Source organism: Pyricularia oryzae, chromosome 2 (assembly GCF_000002495.2).
Source record: "Pyricularia oryzae 70-15 chromosome 2, whole genome shotgun sequence".
Classification (NCBI taxonomy): domain Eukaryota; kingdom Fungi; phylum Ascomycota; class Sordariomycetes; order Magnaporthales; family Pyriculariaceae; genus Pyricularia; species Pyricularia oryzae.
Genome location: NC_017850.1, coordinates 844,507 through 862,468, shown reverse-complemented (window position 1 = coordinate 862,468; position 17,962 = coordinate 844,507). Strand labels below are relative to the sequence as shown.

The following is a 17,962-nucleotide window of genomic DNA, read 5'->3' as shown; positions in this document are numbered from 1 at the left end:
GTCTGGAACATGGCCGCGGCCTGCCTCTGGCTCATAACGGTGTCTGCAGAGAGCGCATCGAAAATTCGACTGTTACATTGCATTGACGATCCCGGAAGCGCAACCTTCATGGCCGCAATGTCTGGACGCAACTGCCCGCCCACCTCTCGACCCTGGTCAAATCCCAGACCCACCTGCGCGACAAACACCCAATCAGCGGCTGTTGTACTGGTCCGCCCATTATGGGAAGACAAGTCTTGTTCAATCTCAGCCAATACTTCAACTGGAAGCGCTGGCCCTGGGCGGCTATCTCATACCACGAAGGCGCTTGTGTTGCGTTGCCCACCCCTCGTCTCTTCCCGGGCTTTTGTTGTTTTTCGCTTCTTTCTTGTCTACCAGCATGGGGGGAAATGGCCCCAATTCCTGCTCCGACGAATAACATGGCCAAAACATGCTGCCAGGCGGGGCGTCGTGTATGGCGAGATGCATTTGCCCAGCTAGGGCGGGCCGGGACAAGACTGAGCCTCTGGCCAGTGGCATCTCACGATGGACAGCGTCTGCGTCGAGGCAATGTCGCCTCCGTGCTTTTCCCTCAAAACCCATAGCGTCAACTGGTTCGGCAAGAAGTTGTTGCTGGCCAGCTTGTTAATCTCCGTGTTTTTCGTGTTTCATTTTCTTTTCCTTTTTCTGCAGGCTGTCCAGGTGGCTGTCTTTTTTCCTCTCTTTGGTTCTGGTCTCCCAGAAACTGTTCATCTTCTATTCATCACGTCTCATTCCTACTTCTTCATTTTTTTCCTGGCTCACTCATTCGTGTGGCTTGCTTTTTACTATTGTTCGGGTCCAAATACTGACCTTTCTTTGTCTGGTACCGTCATTCGTGCCGTGACTAAACCTGGCGTTTGGTATCTCCTTATTCTTCTTTGTCTGCCCCCTTCCTATTCATAACAGAACAATGGGAATCCTATTCAGCCACGACTAAACCCCATTCAAACAAACGATTGACGACTGTCATTTTTTACGCAACAAAGAAAAATTACTTTCAGCCCCCTCGTCTTGTCTTTCCATCTGACCCGGAGATCTCTTGGTGCTTCCAGACTAACTCTGGAACACCCAACCACGTCCAGTACTCGTCAAACTGACGCTGGACATCTCACATTCAACGTCCAACTAATTATTACCAACTAGTATATTTTGATCTTTAAATCGTCAAATTCTTTTGGTTTCTTCTTTCCAGCCCTTCATCTTTCTTCTCTTTTTTTTTACCCCACTATCCATACCACTTTTAATATTTCACTTTCATCATGAACGGCTCGGTGTCGTTTTATCACAACGCTCGTTCACAGAGCTCTCCAATCTCAAAGGATGGCAACAAAAACAACAACAGAGATGAGTGGGAGGACTGGACCGATGATGAGCCATATTCTGGGGTCGGGGTGGCTGACCTGTTGTTGGCGCTCGACAATGGCGAGACCCCAGCCCCTTTGTCTCGACCAAAGCACAAAGGCGGCCCGTCGCGGAAATCCAGCTTCCTCTTGCCAGATTCGACTTATTCAGTCCAGAAGCCAACACGACTAAAGTCGAGGGCGAGGCAAAAGGCCCAAAATACCAAGGCTGGAATCAAAGTCGTCACGGACATGACCAAATTTCGCACCAAGCAACAACAACAAAACCAAAAACTATCCGCCGAGGCTGAGATGAGAAAAGGACAATTCGCCGACCTCGCCGCGCTGCAGGCCCTCGAGGGTGACCAAAATCAATCTTCTGTTGGTAGCTGGCACTGGCTTAAGAAGATGCAAAGCAAAAACGGCGTACCAAAATCTCGAATGGATCAACTCAGAGCCGAGTCGAGCCCTACTCAAGACTTGTCACCGAGCGACCGTCCCATCTTAATTGGTCTCTCGTGCCCTCCCGACCAAGTCAACATGAATACGGTCAACACCAAGAACTCGTCCGCCCCTGGTGGCAGCGCCATGAACCATCCATACAACTGTCCGCCGCAAGGGCAAAAGTCCGTATGGTCTCCTGATACTCCGAGTTCTGCTGGCTCTCAGTTCCAAAACAACAGATCTCGAGTAGCTTCTAGCGTGTACTCACAGCCTGGCAACGGTGTCTATGACATGTCAAACGCACCGCCTGTACCTGCAGTGCCTGTCGGATACAGTGACAAATCCAGGACCAACCTCATTGACATTGATGACGATGATGACAACTTCACCCCTGTGACTTTGTTCGAAGAGGACGGTAGCCCATGCCTATCGCGCAAACCAACCGCAAAGTCGATCAAGCCAAATACCAGATCTCCTGTCACTGCTGGCAACACAAGATCGGGATGGTGGGATCATCTCCGAACGCCGTTCTTGGAACAGTCCAGCACGAATCCTTTTGCAAGGTCCGAACCTAAACCTGCGACACCAACTCGTCAACCCGAACCCGAGACGACTCGAGATGACTGGTGGCTTGGACAAGATGAGAAAAGTAGCAGTCGCAAGCAGGCAGCTACCGCTACCACAATGAGTCCATCCTCGTCGGCCGCTAACGACGGCAGCACGCAGAGTGTATGGTCCCCCCAGGCTGCCAAATTGATAAGTCCGTCCTCGTCGGCCGCCAATGACGGTAGCACTCAGTCCGCCACTGTTGCCTCCTTCCAGAGTCCATCCTCATCTGCTGCAAACGATGGTAGCACACAGAGTATGTGGTCTCCACACATTGCCACAGTAATGAGCCCATACTCTGCGGCTACCAACAACAGCAGCGCCCGGAATGTGTGGTCTCCGCAAGCTTCCACACTCATAAGTCCATCCTCAAACGCCGCCAACGACGGCAGCACGCAAAGTGCCGCCACTTTAACCCCTGCTTCTTCCCTGGGCCCAGCTCCTGTAGCCCAAGCCACTAGGGCTCCTGCTCACACAGGTCAGTCTCACGCTGAAAAGGGTAGGATCCTGGCGGAGGAGAACGACATGCCGACCGAGCAGCCGCCACCTTACTCACCACCTGAGAAAAAAGGCCCCGTCCGCTACATGGCAGTCTTCCCGCCAGGTCACGCACTTGCGGTGCCTCGCGTTCCCGACTCTCCTGGTCCTATATCTCCAGGACTGGCAAACACCATGACGTCCCAAGGTGCCATCAACATGACTGAAGTACCCCTTACTCCACCTGCAAACCGCACAACTGCACCTCGCATACCTGCACATCCCTCGACGATGCCCCTGCCAGACCGTCTTCCAGGTACCTACACGACAGGCGACCAGTTCCTCGCCAATGTCGGCAACTCACCCGCGGCACGCAATGAGCGTCAGCGCCGCCGACATGAGAAGGAAGAGATTGTTGCGCGCAAGGCTGGTGGCTTCTGGCGTGGCCGTGGCTGCATCCCTGCCAACGGCTGCTTTGGACGTACGGGACGCGAGGGCCGTAAGCGACGTCGGGTCTGGCTTGGTGTGTGTGGTGGAGCTATCGCCGTGATTATCCTCGTCGTCGTTCTGGTTGTCGTTCTGCTGCGTAAGAGCACTGGAGCCACCGCTGAACAGTCCATGTGGCTTAACCTGACCAGCTTCCCGCCGATTCCAACGGGTGTAATGACGGTTATCGCGCCTGACAACTCCCAGGATATCACAACATGTGTGCAGCCTGCTACCCTATGGAGTTGTGCACTGCCCAAGGAGCAGCAGGATGCCAACCAACCATACGCGCCTGAGCAGCCCCGCTTTGTCATTCAGATCCAGTTTGACAACAGCTCGCAGCAGTACTGGAACATACCGGATGGCCAGGTTCCCGTCCTCAAGCCACTCGGAGACTCCAAAACAGCAAGGGGGGAACCCTCAGATAGCGGCAAGAGGTTATCAAGTCGTACAACGGCCGGCATTCAGTCGCTTCTTCGACGTGACGAGCCAAACCCCAACTTCACCCCTGACCCACCACTGCCCAAGTTCGAGGAGATGTGGTTCCTTGGCAACTGGACAGACGGCATCCAGTCTCCTCGCAAAGCCGGCGAGGCTACACCTTTCTACATCAGCATACTCCCATCCGCCAACGAAACGGCTGGGCCAAACATGCTTGGCAGGCGCCAGTCCACTGAAGGCTCTCGAAAGAACCAGACCAACCTGACTCCAGACCTCGCTAGCCTGGTGCCCTTCCCGGACGTGAACCCAGATGGCACCGCCAAGCCGGCGACGCTCTTCCCGCACCCACGCCAGCAGCAACTGCGGCTGTTTGATCGCGGCCTGGACACGGAACACTTTGGATTCTACACATACTTCAACAAGACGATATTTGTAAGATCCAAGGAGGCGCTCGACAACGCTACCTCACAGTTGGGCGACGTGCCTGTCGATCGTAATGGAGGGGCCTCGCGCTCAGAGGCTCGCTATGTTGCCGTCTGGGCTTACACGCGACTGCACGTTCAGATCTGGACGCGGCGCTCCGGCACGGCCAGACTACTGGGCCGCGACGGGCGCAATGTCCAGGGCCTCTCTGAAAAGGAGGCGGTGGAGCTGCGGAGGCCCGGGACGTTCCCGTACCCCATCACGATCGGCGAGGACACGCACGGCGGCGACCCGAACAAGAAGGGCACTTATACGTTTGAACTGGACGACCGGGGCAGGCCGCAGCGGGACAATGACAAGATCTTTTTGCACCTGAATCACATGGACACCACGACGGAGCTGATCAACCCTAGGGGCAAAAACTTCAACCCTAGCTTTGGGGGTATCGACGGAGGGACCGGAGGTTGCAAGTGCGCATGGTCCAACTTTGTTGGGACGAGTGGTAATATTTTCTAAGCATTTTCAGTCGGGGGAAAGGAGAGAAAAATAATGAAACTCCACTGGGTGGTATTTTTGCATGTTGGATATCCCGCATCACTTGATGCTTTGTTACGTTTTTCTGTTCATGAATCTGAGATTGTGATTCTCAATCTTAATTAAGGGAGGCCCCTGAAGCTTCCGTAGTGTTACATTTGGTAACTAAAACAAAGAAAAGTTTTTTATTCCGTCATTTGTCTACCGATTGCGAGTTTCAAGCTTGACCGAGAGTGACTCCGAGGAGCCTCCGGTAGTATTACGTGTTGTTTGAATAGACTTTTTATATGCGCCCACTTTGATCTGATTAGATTAATCACTTTGCAAAAGATAACTTTTCTTTCCTCGTCTTCGAATTGCCATCTAATTCAAGCATTCTTCCAGGTGTTTCCAAGTGTCATCATGTGAGGCGTCGTAATGGAGATTTGTAATGGCGAAATCCTAAGCGGATAATATACTTCGATCTGTAGAATAACACCGCTCACTCACAGGTATCCGCCCAGACCAAGCCCAAGGTAATAGTAATCATGGTATATAGAAGATTATCCAAGTATTTATGGAGACTGTGACGCTAGAGGCAACCCACCCCCCCTCCCCGCCAAAAAAAAACATTCAAGTCCTTCTCAATTAGAACTCGAGGAGTTTGAACATGTAAGTGGAGTGTAACATGTACAGCTTTAGGGTTAGGGTCTATTCAATTATATGCCCCATCTCGCGTATCAATCCGCTCAGACGCGTCTCCACGCGGGGTGTCTGTCGCGGGGCAACTTTGCGGTAATGTTTACCAAACTTGCATCGTTATATAATATCTTGTTTCCTCACTCTGTTTGCCTTATACCCATATCTCAAAGTCTAAACTGTGACCTGCCTGTTTGTTTGCAAATAAAGACTGATTCTTGCGAATTTACTTGATCAATTTGTTGATTCGACTCATGAAAAGCCAGAAAAAACAATAACTGATCTCCCCGACAACGAGCGCAAAAGCCCTGCTTTATAGCAAGGCCCAAAACCACAATGGCAGACGCAGGTGCTAAACCAGCCCAGAATGGCACAGAAAGACATGAAGAGTACCAATATCTCGATCTTGTGCGCGAGATACTCGACAATGGCGAGCACAGGCCAGACAGGTATGTCCCTCTTCTGTGGCAGACGATCCCATGATTCAGGCAACGCTCAAAAAGCTCACAACACATCACATACAGGACCGGCACGGGCACATACTCCATCTTCGCACCGCGCCCCCTCAAGTTCTCCCTCAACAAGGACGGCACGCCAATCCTCCCTCTGCTGACGACGAAGCGCGTCTTCTCGCGGGCCGTGATCCTCGAGCTGCTGTGGTTCGTGTCGGGCGCGACGTCGGCGAAGCCCCTGAGCGACGCCGGGGTCAAGATCTGGGACGGCAACGGCAGCCGTGAGTTCCTGGACGGGCTGGGATTGCAGCACCGCGAGGTGGGCGACCTGGGCCCCGTCTACGGCTTCCAATGGCGCCACTTTGGCGCCGAATACACCGACTGCCACGCAGACTACACGGGCCAGGGCGTCGACCAGCTCGCCGAGGTCGTGCACAAGCTCCGCACGAACCCGTACGACCGCCGCATGGTTCTTAGTGCTTGGAACCCCAAGGACCTCAAGCTTATGGTCCTGCCGCCGTGCCACATGTTTGCGCAGTTTTACGTCTCGTATCCCAAGGCCGGCAGTGACAGCAACGGCAACGGAAACACCACAGAAGGCGCGGACCAGACGTCATCGCCATCCAAGCCAAAGGGCCACCTCCACTGCCAGCTCTACCAGCGGTCCTGCGACATGGGCCTAGGCGTGCCCTTCAACATTGCCAGCTACGCACTGCTGACGCACATGATTGCGCGTGCCACGGGTCTAGTGCCCGGGTCGCTGACGCACGTCATGGGCGATGCTCACGTCTACGCCGACCACGTCGACGCACTCCGGACGCAGCTGGAGCGCGAGCCGAGGCCGTTCCCCGAGCTCGAGATCAACAGGCCCGAGGTCCCGGAGGGTGGCGACGGCGTCATTGACGGCTGGAAGCTCGAGGACTTTGTCATCAAGGGGTATGACCCGCACAAGGCTATTGCTATGAAGATGTCTGTCTGAGCTTAAGCTGTTGGGCGGGCTTTTCTTGTTTCATGAATATAATGACTGTGTTTGGGATGGCTCATCATTGGCGGTTTGGGTACGTTTGATAGAGTATATACCAGTAGACTTGACTTGACTGCGACACTGGAAATATATTGTGTAATTCTGCATCCCGTTGAACTCTTTTTGAAACGCTATGATGCTGTGGCTGCGGACAACTGTCTCTTCCGTTCTCTGTTACATATAATCAGCCGGAAAAAAAGAGGGAAAATTAAGAACCTCGATTCCAACTAGAGAGACTAACATAAGTATCTGGGATCTAATCATTCCGCAACGCCCGTGCCTGGTCGTCGAGCTCTCTCTGCCGCCGACTTTCCTCTGCTGCCTGGCTCAGCACCTGCCGGTCCGTCATCTTCTTTTGCGCCTGGAGGCTGGAACCTATTTTCCCTCCCGTCTTCTTGTTGTTTTCTGAGTGGCGGTCCTATTGTTTACGTAAAAAAGCCGTTGTTAGTATAAAAAAAAATAAAAAAAAGGGGGGGCAAAACCAGGGGCAGCCTGATGTCCCACGTGGTGAAACCCGTTGTCAGGCACGCAGCACCACGTGCGTGAGAAACGAAGTTGCAGATCTCGTGTATAAAACGGCCGCCACAACGGGGCGTGAGAAGAAAAGAGCAGGAAAAAAAAGAAAAGAAAGAAAAGAAAATGCAGGTTGAAAACGAGAAAGGGGGAGGGGTGGAATGGGTAAAACCTTACCAACGCTGCCTGTCGTGCTGCATCCGCAGCAGCTGTCGGTGGGACTGCAGAGGAACCGCTGCTGGCGGCCTCGCCCAGCGTTCGGCCCTTCCCGGTTGTGTGTGGTTTCTTCTTCTGACCCGAGGCGGAGGCGGACGGGGTCTGGTTGTTGTTGCTGGGTCGCGCACCACCAGCGTTGTTGTCGCCCGAGCTGGAGTCGGGCTTGCCAAAGCAGTTGCCCATCGGTTCTGGCGGGTCGCGCGCGAACGGGGGGTGGATTTTTACTCCCGCCTGAACTAAAGCTGGGGAATTCTTGCTCTGAGGATCTTGCTAGGTTGGGGGTCTACTGACGGGAGGCGTCGATACACAAGGTTTTCTTTTTTTCCTTTTGGCTTTTTTTTTTCTTCACTTTTTTCTTAATTTTGCTCTTCTCCTGCTCCTCGCAAATGTTGACTACAGTCCGGGTGCGGGCGACAGACACTATCACGCGCCCCCTAAGTTAGGTTTGGGGGAGGGCACCGCCTGCTCGGATTGGATCGGATGAGCAGACGGGGTGGTTGGGGTTCGGTCGATGACCGGTTGCGGGGCCCCGAGAGAATTGGAAAGTGGAGTTTGGCTTCGTCTTCACGCTGGCTTGGTGCCTTGGCTAAGGTGAGCCGGCCCGGTAAAAGTTAGATTTCTAAAGGTGGGTTTGTCGCTATCTCATCTGTTATGAGGATGATGTGTTGTGGAAATTGTTAATGAGTCGTAGAAGAAAAGTCACAGTCATAAAATCATAGGCTTGGCAAGATTTCGTGCTGAATACCTAGGACGTCGTAGGTGATTAAAAATTTAGGGTCCTCAAAAGAACGTGAGCCCGCGCTGGAGATCATGGCTACCCTCGGCTAAAATTCAAGAGTGATGCGTTGCTCTGGGTCTAGTGAGCGATTTGAATTTTTTCTCTCATGGGAGGTGAGCGTGCCCCCTGTTCTACTGGGAGATAAGACACCAGACCTCGGAGTAGGTAGGTGGGCTAGAAGTAAAATAGTGAAAGCACTGCCAAGCTTTTGAGTGCTAAGTGGCCTTTTTGTCGGCGAGATAATTACTCAACTCGACATCCCAGGATTGAGCATTTTGAACAGTAGAGTCTAAGTTTTTGTTTGTTTATTTAGTTTATTTTTTTTTACTCTCCACCAGGTTACCGTACCTGCGGGAAGTGCCATGTTTTTTTTGGTTGGTGCGCGCATCTTGACCCAGTCAGTCGTCATCAGACTGATTCTCGGTAAGGTAGGACCCTACCTGTGGCTACATGGCCCTGAGCTGTCAATGGATGTCAGCCCGTTCAGCTCAAGCTATTGCAATGTTGCTTGGTAGCCATAGCTGCGCGCTTCTATTTCCCTTTTTTTTTTGTCCCAACTTCATGCTTTCTGTGGCCTTTTTGCCTAGCACGTTGCTAGTAAGTGGGGGTTTTGCCCGCCCTAGGAGGAAAGGATTGGGCCAATGACGGAAAGCCGCGCACGGAAAACCCCGCGTTCTGCAGCGACTGTACCCTTGGCATGGATTTTATTCAAGTGTGTGTGTGTCCATCAAGGTGCGCATTTATGTCGCAATTGATTCCCTGCTGTTGTGAGTGAGCTCATGAGAGTATCCCCACTACCAGCTTCGATCTTCGATGCGACAAAATATCGTGGGAGCAGGTCGTTCCTCCGTGGATGCATTATCAAACTCAATAAATTACAAAAAACTACAAAGACGGCTACCTAGTCCCGTCAAGGTACCTTTTTACTCTCTATCGCCTAATATCAAGGGTCTGCTAGATGAAGCTTTTGTATGTTGAGGACAGTAAGCGCACAAGTTTCCATTTTTCCCTCCCTTTCCACGACTTGCCATATGCAAGTCAGAAAAAAAATTGAAAAAAGGCTATCGCGACGGCGCTTTTCTTTTTGCCACGCCTACGCAGCAATTGTCTGCAGAGCTAGCACCTCACTCCAGCTTGAGGCGCGTCGGCTGACACAGTCGCAGTATTTGAGGGTATTCCAGACATACACCTGCTTTTCTCTCCTTGACCACCAAAGGATTCTTAGTTAAAAAACGCAAGCCCTTGTCGCCAAGGGCTTCTACATCGCCCCAAGCCACGACTGCGCAGTGTCGCTACCGCTTTAAGCGGTCTTGAGATTCTTGTGGTGCTCCATCTGTCGACAACTCCCAACTTTTGTGACCATTGATCTTATGAATCGCCGAGAGGGACTATCGCCATGAACGGGAACGAAAGTGGCGCCAACGGTGCGCTGGACGCCCCAGAATCAGGCTTCATGTTCGGATCGAACGCCGACATGGCTCATAGGAGAAACAACAGCCATGTCTCCGAGCATAGCCTCATGGGGCCTACGGACGATGCTAGCATGAACAACCTCATGTGGATGACCGAAGAGATGCAGAGACAAATGACGCCGGCAAACCAAGGCGAATTCAGTACTGCGGCGAGCATGCAGTCACCCATGCCATGGAACTTTGACGACTCGATTCAGTTTGACTTCAACGACCTGGGCTCGATGGCCCCGGGATCTCATCAACCACAGTATCACCAGAATGCTGGCATGACTAGCGGACCATCGGCCTACACTACTGGATCATCTTCCATAACAACGCCTCGCTCGGCAGCTCACATGTCGCCGGCCCTGACTGCAAGCCGCCGTGGGAGTTCCATCTCAACCGCGGGAATGATGCAAACTTCCATGTGCAGTAGTCCGTGTGAGCTTGGCGACGAGTGTGATCGAGCAGACAAATGCAGCATGAACGACGAGTGCGATGGGCTTGACTGTGACCTCACTGAGACGTGCGATCTTGAAGCCTGCGGCATGGATGGCCACTGTGACGATATGAACTGTGACCAGCAGGATCACTGTTCTGCTCCAGATTGTAGCGAAGCACTCACCTGCGATGAGGCTCAAGCTGCCCTTGCACTATGCTATGTAACGCAAAGCCATGATCAGGTCTCTCAGCTGCCTAATCAAGCCTATCAGGTACAATTTCGAGGTTATCCGCAGCAAATACAACAGCAACAATCGCCTGATTATGCATACTATGGCAACCAAGCCTACGGGCAGCAGTCTCAGCAGGCGCAGATTCATCAACAGCAGCTTCAGCACCAGCAACGGCGTGAACAGAGCCGAATCCAGCACCAACAGACTCGGCAACGGGATCTTCAATGCCTCCAAGAACAACACCGTTTTTCGGAGGATTACAGAAAACTCTACGAAAGAGAACTTCGACGAATCCAGCAACAAGGGCAATCGCATCATAGCTCATCACAGGTCCCAGAAAATGGTAAGCTGGAACTTATAGCTTCCAAACGCTACACTGATGGTGTCAATGGGTTCATTATCAATAGTCCAGGCGTCTCTTACATCCATAAAAGTGTCCAATGACCTGATCTAACAAACTACAGTGATTGGAGCAGCGGCGATTTCATCCCTTCAGAATATCAACTTTGTTAACCTCGAAACACATCAACGCCAATCAACAGCCCAACCCAACCATGTCTTTCAACACATTCTTGAGTACCACAGGGATCCTCAGAAATCATCATGCCAAGGTCCTTGTATCGTCGATGAACCGGGCAACTTCATGTTCTGCCCATTCAGCTGTGTGACGGAACATCCGCAACTTCACAATATCGGCATCACTGATACAACGCTACCACAACCATTCTTCGACGAGCTGTTTCCAGGCTTAGCGAACATCCCGGATTCGATGAAGTCTTGTCATGGGCAGGGCTACGCTAGCGCGGAGCAACTAATCTCACATATGCATGCCTGCCACAACACCATTCTATCCCAATACCTCCAGGGAAATACAACACCACTCCTCACTCACTCACAAGATCCATCTCAAATTCAACAGTATTCACCCACAAGCTCCTCGAACGTGGCACAATACATGCAATTTCAGAATCTACCAGAACCCATTGTTGCGCATGGTTCTTCGCCGATCACAACCACACAGAATCTTCAGGCTAATGTGATGACCTTGACGCCGCCACTTACCGATCAAAGCATATCCTCACCCAAGGATGGGAACCAGATCGCGGAGTCTAACCAGGAGCAACCTTCTAACCCGAACACGTGTCTCTGGCTTGACGACATGGGAATCCCATGTGGGCACATCTTTGAAGACGCTTCACAGCTCAACCGACATGTCATTGAGGATCATCTCAGGTACCTTCAGAAAGAGGACAACGAGTATCTTTGTCGCTGGATGGGCTGCAAGAGGCAATGCAAGACCGAGAAAAGAGGTTTTCCACAAAAGAGCAAAATTGAGCGGCATTTACAGACACATACTGGCGGTAAGGTCGACACTCTTTGGCTCCTCTAGTCACGAGGTTTTATCTAGCTGACTTGTTGCAATGTACTTGCTACCGTCTCACAGACCGTCCGTTTTCTTGCCCCCATTGCCCGGATATGTTTTCGGCAAAGCAGGCTCTTGAACAGCATATCCTCATTCACAAGCAGGAGAAGCCTCTCAAATGCACATTTCCGGGGTGTAACAAAAGTTTCAGGCAGCAAAGCGCAAGAAGTAAGAACACAAGTTCCCTAGCGCTCAAGGTGACTCTGAGACTAATCTATTCTTCTTTTGTACGGCAGCCATGCACATGCGTGTCCACACCAAAGAAAGGCCTCTCAAATGTAACCTTTGCGATCGAACGTTCAGCGAGTCCTCAAACCTGGCCAAGCATCGCAGGACGCACGCCGCCGAGGGATCCTTCCACTGCGATTTTCCAGGATGCAAAAAGACTTTCCACCGCCAGGATCAGCTGCGGAGACATCTCAAAACCCACGCCAAGAAGGTGGCCCGCCAGGCCAGCGTCAGCCAGGCCAGTGTCAGCGTCAGCCCGCGGCCGTCCGAGGAGCCGGAGCCGGAGTCGGAGTCGGAGATGCAGCCATGAAGCGCCTCGCAGATGCCAGATCCCAAGGCTCAACTTTCCTTGAGCCCACACACTGACACTATCACTTCAGCTGTTCTGTTCACTTTGAAATTACGAACTAATATGACCGGGGCGCCTACAAGTCCATTGTCAACACAAACCGACGATGGACGGATAGCCCGCGAAAACGACGAAAGATCAGCCAGAAAAGAGAAAAGTACTAGAACAAAAGAAAACACGAAAAAAATACCAGCAGCTAGAGACAAAAAGTCAAAACATAATGCTTTAGCCTCGGCCCACAGCAGGGGGAGGCGCAGCAAAATCCCGATAACAAAACTCAGATTTCTATTCTAATAACACCTTTTTTCAGACTCAGGGGACAGGAAGCAGGTTCAGCGGAGTTTTGACGGATCACAAAAGCCTTTTCAGCGTCGGCGCTTCGGCGGCTCCAGACAAGAGTTTTGTTCTTGTCCAATGTTTTTTTTTTTTTTTATTATGTCGTCTTGAAATGAGTTCACGAACTGGGAGGCGGGAAAAAAAACCTTTTGGCTCGGTGTTTGTCCGTTTGGGGGACCACGAGCGGTGTCGGAGTTTTACGGGCTTTGCCCTCGACTTGTCATTGTTTGTTGGCAAGGAGCCTGACCTGGGGCATACAGGGCTGTTGTGTGTTGATCATGGTTTGATAAGTAAGAAATGCAACAAAATTGCATGTACAGCTAGTTGCAACTCTAGTGTAGACTGCCTACCTGGAAATAGGCTATAAGCCATCACCAATTGTGCTGATGAGATTGGCTGGCTTATCAATATCGATGACAGGGGTGACTACACCCGAGCAGTACTACAGTAAGCCACACATGTGATAGGCCAAAACACACAAGGAAACGATCGAATTGGGAAACGAGCATGTTGGTCTTTGTTCATCATTGGTATTTTTCTTCGGGCCAGACAGGATATATCTGATCCGGCCCGACCCTGATTTGATTCCTCTCCCGTCATCAAGATGGCTATCAAAAAGGGAAATCATAACGAGATCCTTCTTTTCATCCTCGTGAAAAACACCGTTTTAACCCTTTCCCTTGTGAGTAAAACAGAGTTCCCAACTGGGGATATGCCATTCGCCCATTGCGGAGCCATCATGAAAAAAATAAAAAAAGACGTTGCTGTGATGCTGCGTTTTGGAATCATCTTGTGCTTCTTTTTGTTTTGCGCCGCCCCGACGAAAGAGACAGAGAAGAGAGAAAACCCAAACCCAATGGTAAGAAAACAGAACGCAACTCCTCCCCCTTGCCCTTTCCCTTTGCCCAGAATTGACGAAATTACAACCACCGAACGACCGCGTTTACTCGGCCTAGGAGGGTGAACAGATTTGTTAGCATTAGGGACTCTAGATCAGAGATGCATCGCGCCTGGACCGGAACTCACCTTCACGAAGTAGTTCCTCTGGGAGAAGTGTTGCTGGCGCTTCTTGGTCTTCTCGAGCACCCTCGAGGCATCCTCCTTTGAAAGGCGGCGGCGGATGGCACGGGTCTGCTTCGCCCTCAGGTCGAGGGGCAGGTACTTCTTGTTCTTGTAGAACAGACGGAGCTGCTGCCTTTGCTTCAGGTTGATGACGGTGAGGACACGGGCGATCGACTTGCGGATGTCGTGGCTATGACAGAGATGACATGTTAGCACACGGGTCATTCCTAGCCATTTTGAGAGCATGGCTTGGCTTCTGGGTTTGAGATGAGGTCCCTTAGTAGATGGATATCGAGACAGAGATTGTCATCTCATGCTGACAAGCATCGGGACGCTGAAGGATATGGAGAGGCATGGCGCCAGATCAAAGGCGTGTCATCGCGCTGGGGCATGGTGCTGGTGCGCGACATGTGGAGGCGGGGTTGAAAAACGCGTACATCTTGGTGAGCTTGGTGCCAGACGAAGCGATCTTCTGGATGCGGAGCTGGTTCAGCTCAGTCTTGAGCTCGTTGAGCTGCTTGAGGAGCTCATCCTTATCCTTGCCCCAGAGGGCTCCGGCCTTGACTTTGCTGGTGGACTATTTTCCCGGCAAAAAGTCAGCATTGGGTCCTGAATCTTGACTTTTTAAATTGCTCCTGCTGCTGCCGAGTGCCCAGGCCAAATCCATCCATCATGCCATTTGTTGAATCAAAAGCCAGTCATTGGTTTCTGCGCAGACGGATTGCTGATTGTTGTCGTCGTAACCTCCCTCATGGGGGCTTCGTCCAAGGTCGTGCGTCTAGTCGCCCACCAAAAAACACCGTTGGTGCAATCCATCCATCTCTTCGGGCATTTGAACGTGGGCATTCGTGCAGCAGCAGTAGCAACGGCAGCAGCAACACATATTCCGTCGAGGAACGTACCATTTTCGGTATGGGTTAGTATCGTCGGATCGGGGGCGAAAGAAAATGTCGGTACTGAAATGTCGTCGTCGGGGCTGGACTGTGAAAGTAAGAACGGTCGATTGATGGCACACAATTGGGGATCAAATTCCTCGCTCAACCCTCAAAATGTTCTGTCACGTGAGGGTGGGATTTGTCAAATGCGGGCTGAAAGTGGGGTGACCGTGCGTCGTGAACTGACACTGTGTATACCCCTGTATTATCGGTAGCGTTGCGTTGATGTCAAGTGGACATTGCCCAGTGATGATGCCTAGCAGGCGATGAACTAATCTGGTCGGAGCTTGGTTAGACGAGCAATCTCAACTTTGTCTGTTCAATCTCATGACATCCTAATTATCACCAGTGCGATTCAAGTCACCCTTGCCTTTGTAACATTCAATACACCACCGCGTACCTTTTACTCTACCAATCAATTTGAGGACTGGTTCCCATAGGCTCTTTGACCACCAAAAACCTAATACGAAAAGCAGAGATGGCGTCGTCAGGAGCTGGAGGCTGGTCGACATTGCGGAACCAGGCTCGGACCTTGGAAAAAGATACGGAGGCTTTGTTCCATACATATTCACAAATCGCGACATCCAGCAACATACCGGCCAAGCCGACAGAGCAGGAGAGGGAAACTGAGGCTAGACTGCGGGAGATATTAGACAAGGTATGATGCCGCGTAATGCAGTCCAGAGAGGACACACATCTCCAGCGACTAGTACATCAAGGAGACGATGAACCTTTTTATCCTACCGGCTCAACCATGTCTAACATGCCAGGACTTTGTCTACAGCGAGAAAACGTCATAGCCCAGCTCACCCGGCTCCTCGACTCGGACTCGGATCTCGCGTCATCGAGCACGAAAGTGCGCAACCTCGCACTCTTCAGGGACAAGCTAGCTGAGCAGCGTCGCGAGCTACCACGGCTGCGGTCACGGATCCAGGAAACCCGCAATCGGGCAAACCTCCTGTCCAACGTCCGCAACGACATCGACGCCTACCGCGCCAGCAATCCCGAGCAGGCCGAGGCCGAGTACATGCTGGACGAGAGGTCGCGCATCGACAACAGCCACAGCATGGCCGACGACGTCTTGTACCAAGCGTACGCCATCAACGACAACTTCAACTCGCAGAGGGAGATGCTGGCAAGCATCAACCGGCGCATCACCCTGGCGGCGAGCCAGGTGCCGGGCATCAACACGTTGATGACCAGGATATCGGCAAAGAAGAGGAGGGATGGCATCATCATGGGGAGCTTTATTGCCATTTGCTTTTTCGTCTTTTGGTTTTTCCTATGAGCGCAACGGGCTGAAGAGACCAGGTTGACCGCGCATTAGAGCCACTTTCTGATATGATGGAGGATGCAAATGAGGGTGTGACATTATTTATTTGCAATTTTTATTTTGCAAGCATCGGCGTTAATTTTTGGGATGGAGTTACGGGCGGATATTATCTGTGATTTTCAAAGCCCCGTGTATAAACAGACAGTACCCTTTTCCGGGCGGGTATCTTCAAATTGGATAGGACTTCCCGTCAGAAGAGAAGGCGGCATGCTTATCGTACAGATGTTTACATTATATTATACAGGTTCGCATGGGATGGGACGCTAGTACGGTGTGCACCAGCACCAGCAGCAGCAGCAGCAGCAGCTTCTGGACTCCCTGATCAAGCCTCAGTCTCCATCTCCCTCAGCAAGCGTTGCAACCCTTTGACCAAGCTCTTGCGCTCGTCCTCCTCGCTGTACCCGCTGCCTGCCCAGCGGATACGCCAGCTGCTGTCCACAAGGTAGGTATAACCCACACGGGCGTTAAGGACACCAATGGACTCCCTGATATCCATGGAGATGGCGTTCTTGACGATAAAGTAGCGCTCCCAGTTCTCCTCGCCGACCTGCCTCCTCAGGTTGCCCTCGAACAAGCTCAGCACCCACTGCTTGAGCAGCTGATCCTCGACGTTGATCCGGACAAGCTGCGCCGGTCCCGGATTCGCCTTGAGGACCTCGTGCAGCTCCGGGTTCTCCTTGAGACCGATGAACGAGTTGGCCTGGCTCTCGGCCCACTGGCTGCTAAAGATGGAAACGACCGACGCCTTGCCGGCCAGCGTGGTAGTGGTGTCGCGCGGGATCGGGTCGGCCTTGGACAGCGTCTTGCCGTAAAAGTTGGGAAAGTAGAGCGCGTGCTCGGCCTTGAACAGCCGAGGGGGCGCCACGAAGGACTTGCCCTTGTGCCACTGCATGTTGCTCCAGTCGCGGAAGTAGGGGCGTACGTATTGGTCGATCCTGAATGGTGAAGATGTCAGATGGTCAGTGACATGACACTGGTTGTTTCAAGAGATCCAAAAAAAAAGAAAGTAATGACAAGTAGACAAAAAAAAACGTACATCTGTTTTCGCTTGATAAGGTGCTTCTCGTAGTTGACAAAATCGTCCCTCCGCTGCTGGATGGTCCGAAAGTCCAGCCCGGAGTTGTCGCCCGGCCTGGGCGGGTCCTTCATGCCGATCGGGCGAGCCAGCGGCCGCGGCTTGAAGGTCTCGTCGGACTGCTTGCCGTACGACCTGGGCGCGTCTCCAAACGGGCTGGCCTCTGGCGGCTTCCGGTCTTCGGTGAGCGCCCTGACGAAGCTCGGCTTCTCGAGCAGGACCTCTTCCTGTTGCGCATCACCGCTCAGGGCGGATGGTCTTGTGGGTGGTGGTTGTGTGGGCTGTTTTTGTTGCGGTTGCGGCTTTTGCTGTTGGAGCAACGGCGCCGAGAGGCTTATTGTGCGCCGTTGGCATGCTGAGCAGGCGAGGGTTCTCGAGCCGGCCCTGGCCCCTATTCTGGTGATCATGGCTTGCTTAGCCGCGGGTGCACTGTCTGGTTCTGCTGGACGGTGTAATTGCGGGTTGTGCGACGGATGTAGATGGATGGATGGACAATGATCCGGACCGACAACGGCGAGCTTGTAAAAATTGTCCAAGGCAACGCGCCGTACCGATCGGCCCCACTCTCGGCAGAGGTTGTGGATCCCGCGCCGCTTGGGATTTGAGCCGCCTCGAACCTCGCCAACTTCATTCGACATGTTCCCCCAATAAATCTCCTGTCGA

The 17,962-nt window shown here is 52.3% G+C and overlaps 7 protein-coding genes across 7 annotated transcripts; 4 read left to right on the top strand and 3 right to left on the bottom strand.

Moving 5' to 3' along the window:
* Positions 1 to 256: 256 nt before the first annotated feature.
* On the top strand, positions 257 to 4,965 carry MGG_04459 (uncharacterized protein). The gene has a single exon (XM_003713507.1). It carries the CDS (start codon positions 1,281 to 1,283, stop codon positions 4,752 to 4,754), a length of 3,474 nt encoding a protein of 1,157 aa, XP_003713555.1. The 5' UTR covers positions 257 to 1,280; the 3' UTR covers positions 4,755 to 4,965.
* A 560-nt stretch (positions 4,966 to 5,525) lies between these two features.
* MGG_04458 (thymidylate synthase) lies at positions 5,526 to 7,079 on the top strand. The gene is made up of 2 exons (XM_003713506.1): positions 5,526 to 5,899; positions 5,975 to 7,079. The coding sequence occupies exons 1-2, from the start codon at positions 5,787 to 5,789 to the stop codon at positions 6,879 to 6,881; spliced, it is 1,020 nt and encodes a 339-aa protein (XP_003713554.1). The 5' UTR covers positions 5,526 to 5,786; the 3' UTR covers positions 6,882 to 7,079.
* On the bottom strand, positions 6,905 to 8,055 carry MGG_04457 (uncharacterized protein). Its single transcript, XM_003713505.1, has 2 exons — positions 7,617 to 8,055; positions 6,905 to 7,344 (listed from the first exon to the last, which is right to left on the bottom strand). Exons 1-2 carry the CDS (start codon positions 7,836 to 7,838, stop codon positions 7,183 to 7,185), a joined length of 384 nt encoding a protein of 127 aa, XP_003713553.1. The 5' UTR covers positions 7,839 to 8,055; the 3' UTR covers positions 6,905 to 7,182.
* A 1,064-nt stretch (positions 8,056 to 9,119) lies between these two features.
* Positions 9,120 to 13,346, top strand: MGG_04456 (zinc finger protein 664). Its single transcript, XM_003713504.1, has 5 exons — positions 9,120 to 9,416; positions 9,597 to 10,901; positions 11,023 to 11,919; positions 12,003 to 12,149; positions 12,218 to 13,346. Exons 2-5 carry the CDS (start codon positions 9,830 to 9,832, stop codon positions 12,517 to 12,519), a joined length of 2,418 nt encoding a protein of 805 aa, XP_003713552.1. The 5' UTR covers positions 9,120 to 9,416; positions 9,597 to 9,829; the 3' UTR covers positions 12,520 to 13,346.
* Positions 13,347 to 13,388: 42 nt separating this feature from the next.
* On the bottom strand, positions 13,389 to 14,987 carry MGG_04455 (60S ribosomal protein L35). Its single transcript, XM_003713503.1, has 4 exons — positions 14,859 to 14,987; positions 14,394 to 14,533; positions 13,921 to 14,146; positions 13,389 to 13,846 (listed from the first exon to the last, which is right to left on the bottom strand). The coding sequence occupies exons 1-4, from the start codon at positions 14,859 to 14,861 to the stop codon at positions 13,838 to 13,840; spliced, it is 378 nt and encodes a 125-aa protein (XP_003713551.1). The 5' UTR covers positions 14,862 to 14,987; the 3' UTR covers positions 13,389 to 13,837.
* Positions 14,988 to 15,159: 172 nt separating this feature from the next.
* On the top strand, positions 15,160 to 16,446 carry MGG_04454 (transporter GOS1). Its single transcript, XM_003713502.1, has 2 exons — positions 15,160 to 15,549; positions 15,676 to 16,446. Exons 1-2 carry the CDS (start codon positions 15,370 to 15,372, stop codon positions 16,177 to 16,179), a joined length of 684 nt encoding a protein of 227 aa, XP_003713550.1. The 5' UTR covers positions 15,160 to 15,369; the 3' UTR covers positions 16,180 to 16,446.
* On the bottom strand, positions 16,243 to 17,806 carry MGG_04453 (mitochondrial ATPase complex subunit ATP10). Its single transcript, XM_003713501.1, has 2 exons — positions 17,261 to 17,806; positions 16,243 to 17,159 (listed from the first exon to the last, which is right to left on the bottom strand). Exons 1-2 carry the CDS (start codon positions 17,704 to 17,706, stop codon positions 16,547 to 16,549), a joined length of 1,059 nt encoding a protein of 352 aa, XP_003713549.1. The 5' UTR covers positions 17,707 to 17,806; the 3' UTR covers positions 16,243 to 16,546.
* Between the last annotated feature and the right edge of the window lie 156 nt (positions 17,807 to 17,962).

Coding starts and splice junctions, on each gene's coding strand:
- MGG_04459 (XM_003713507.1), top strand. CDS start 1,281: ATGAACGGCTCGGTGTCGTTTTATCACAACGCTCGTTCACAGAGCTCT.
- MGG_04458 (XM_003713506.1), top strand. CDS start 5,787: ATGGCAGACGCAGGTGCTAAACCAGCCCAGAATGGCACAGAAAGACAT. Junction 5,900..5,974: donor GGCGAGCACAGGCCAGACAG/GTATGTCCCTCT, acceptor CATCACATACAG/GACCGGCACGGGCACATACT.
- MGG_04457 (XM_003713505.1), bottom strand. CDS start 7,838: ATGGGCAACTGCTTTGGCAAGCCCGACTCCAGCTCGGGCGACAACAAC. Junction 7,345..7,616: donor CAGCACGACAGGCAGCGTTG/GTAAGGTTTTAC, acceptor CGTAAACAATAG/GACCGCCACTCAGAAAACAA.
- MGG_04456 (XM_003713504.1), top strand. CDS start 9,830: ATGAACGGGAACGAAAGTGGCGCCAACGGTGCGCTGGACGCCCCAGAA. Junction 11,920..12,002: donor TTTACAGACACATACTGGCG/GTAAGGTCGACA, acceptor ACCGTCTCACAG/ACCGTCCGTTTTCTTGCCCC. Junction 12,150..12,217: donor CAGGCAGCAAAGCGCAAGAA/GTAAGAACACAA, acceptor TTTGTACGGCAG/CCATGCACATGCGTGTCCAC.
- MGG_04455 (XM_003713503.1), bottom strand. Junction 14,147..14,393: donor GGCACCAAGCTCACCAAGAT/GTACGCGTTTTT, acceptor TCTCTGTCATAG/CCACGACATCCGCAAGTCGA.
- MGG_04454 (XM_003713502.1), top strand. CDS start 15,370: ATGGCGTCGTCAGGAGCTGGAGGCTGGTCGACATTGCGGAACCAGGCT. Junction 15,550..15,675: donor TGCGGGAGATATTAGACAAG/GTATGATGCCGC, acceptor CTTTGTCTACAG/CGAGAAAACGTCATAGCCCA.
- MGG_04453 (XM_003713501.1), bottom strand. CDS start 17,706: ATGATCACCAGAATAGGGGCCAGGGCCGGCTCGAGAACCCTCGCCTGC. Junction 17,160..17,260: donor CTTATCAAGCGAAAACAGAT/GTACGTTTTTTT, acceptor TTCACCATTCAG/GATCGACCAATACGTACGCC.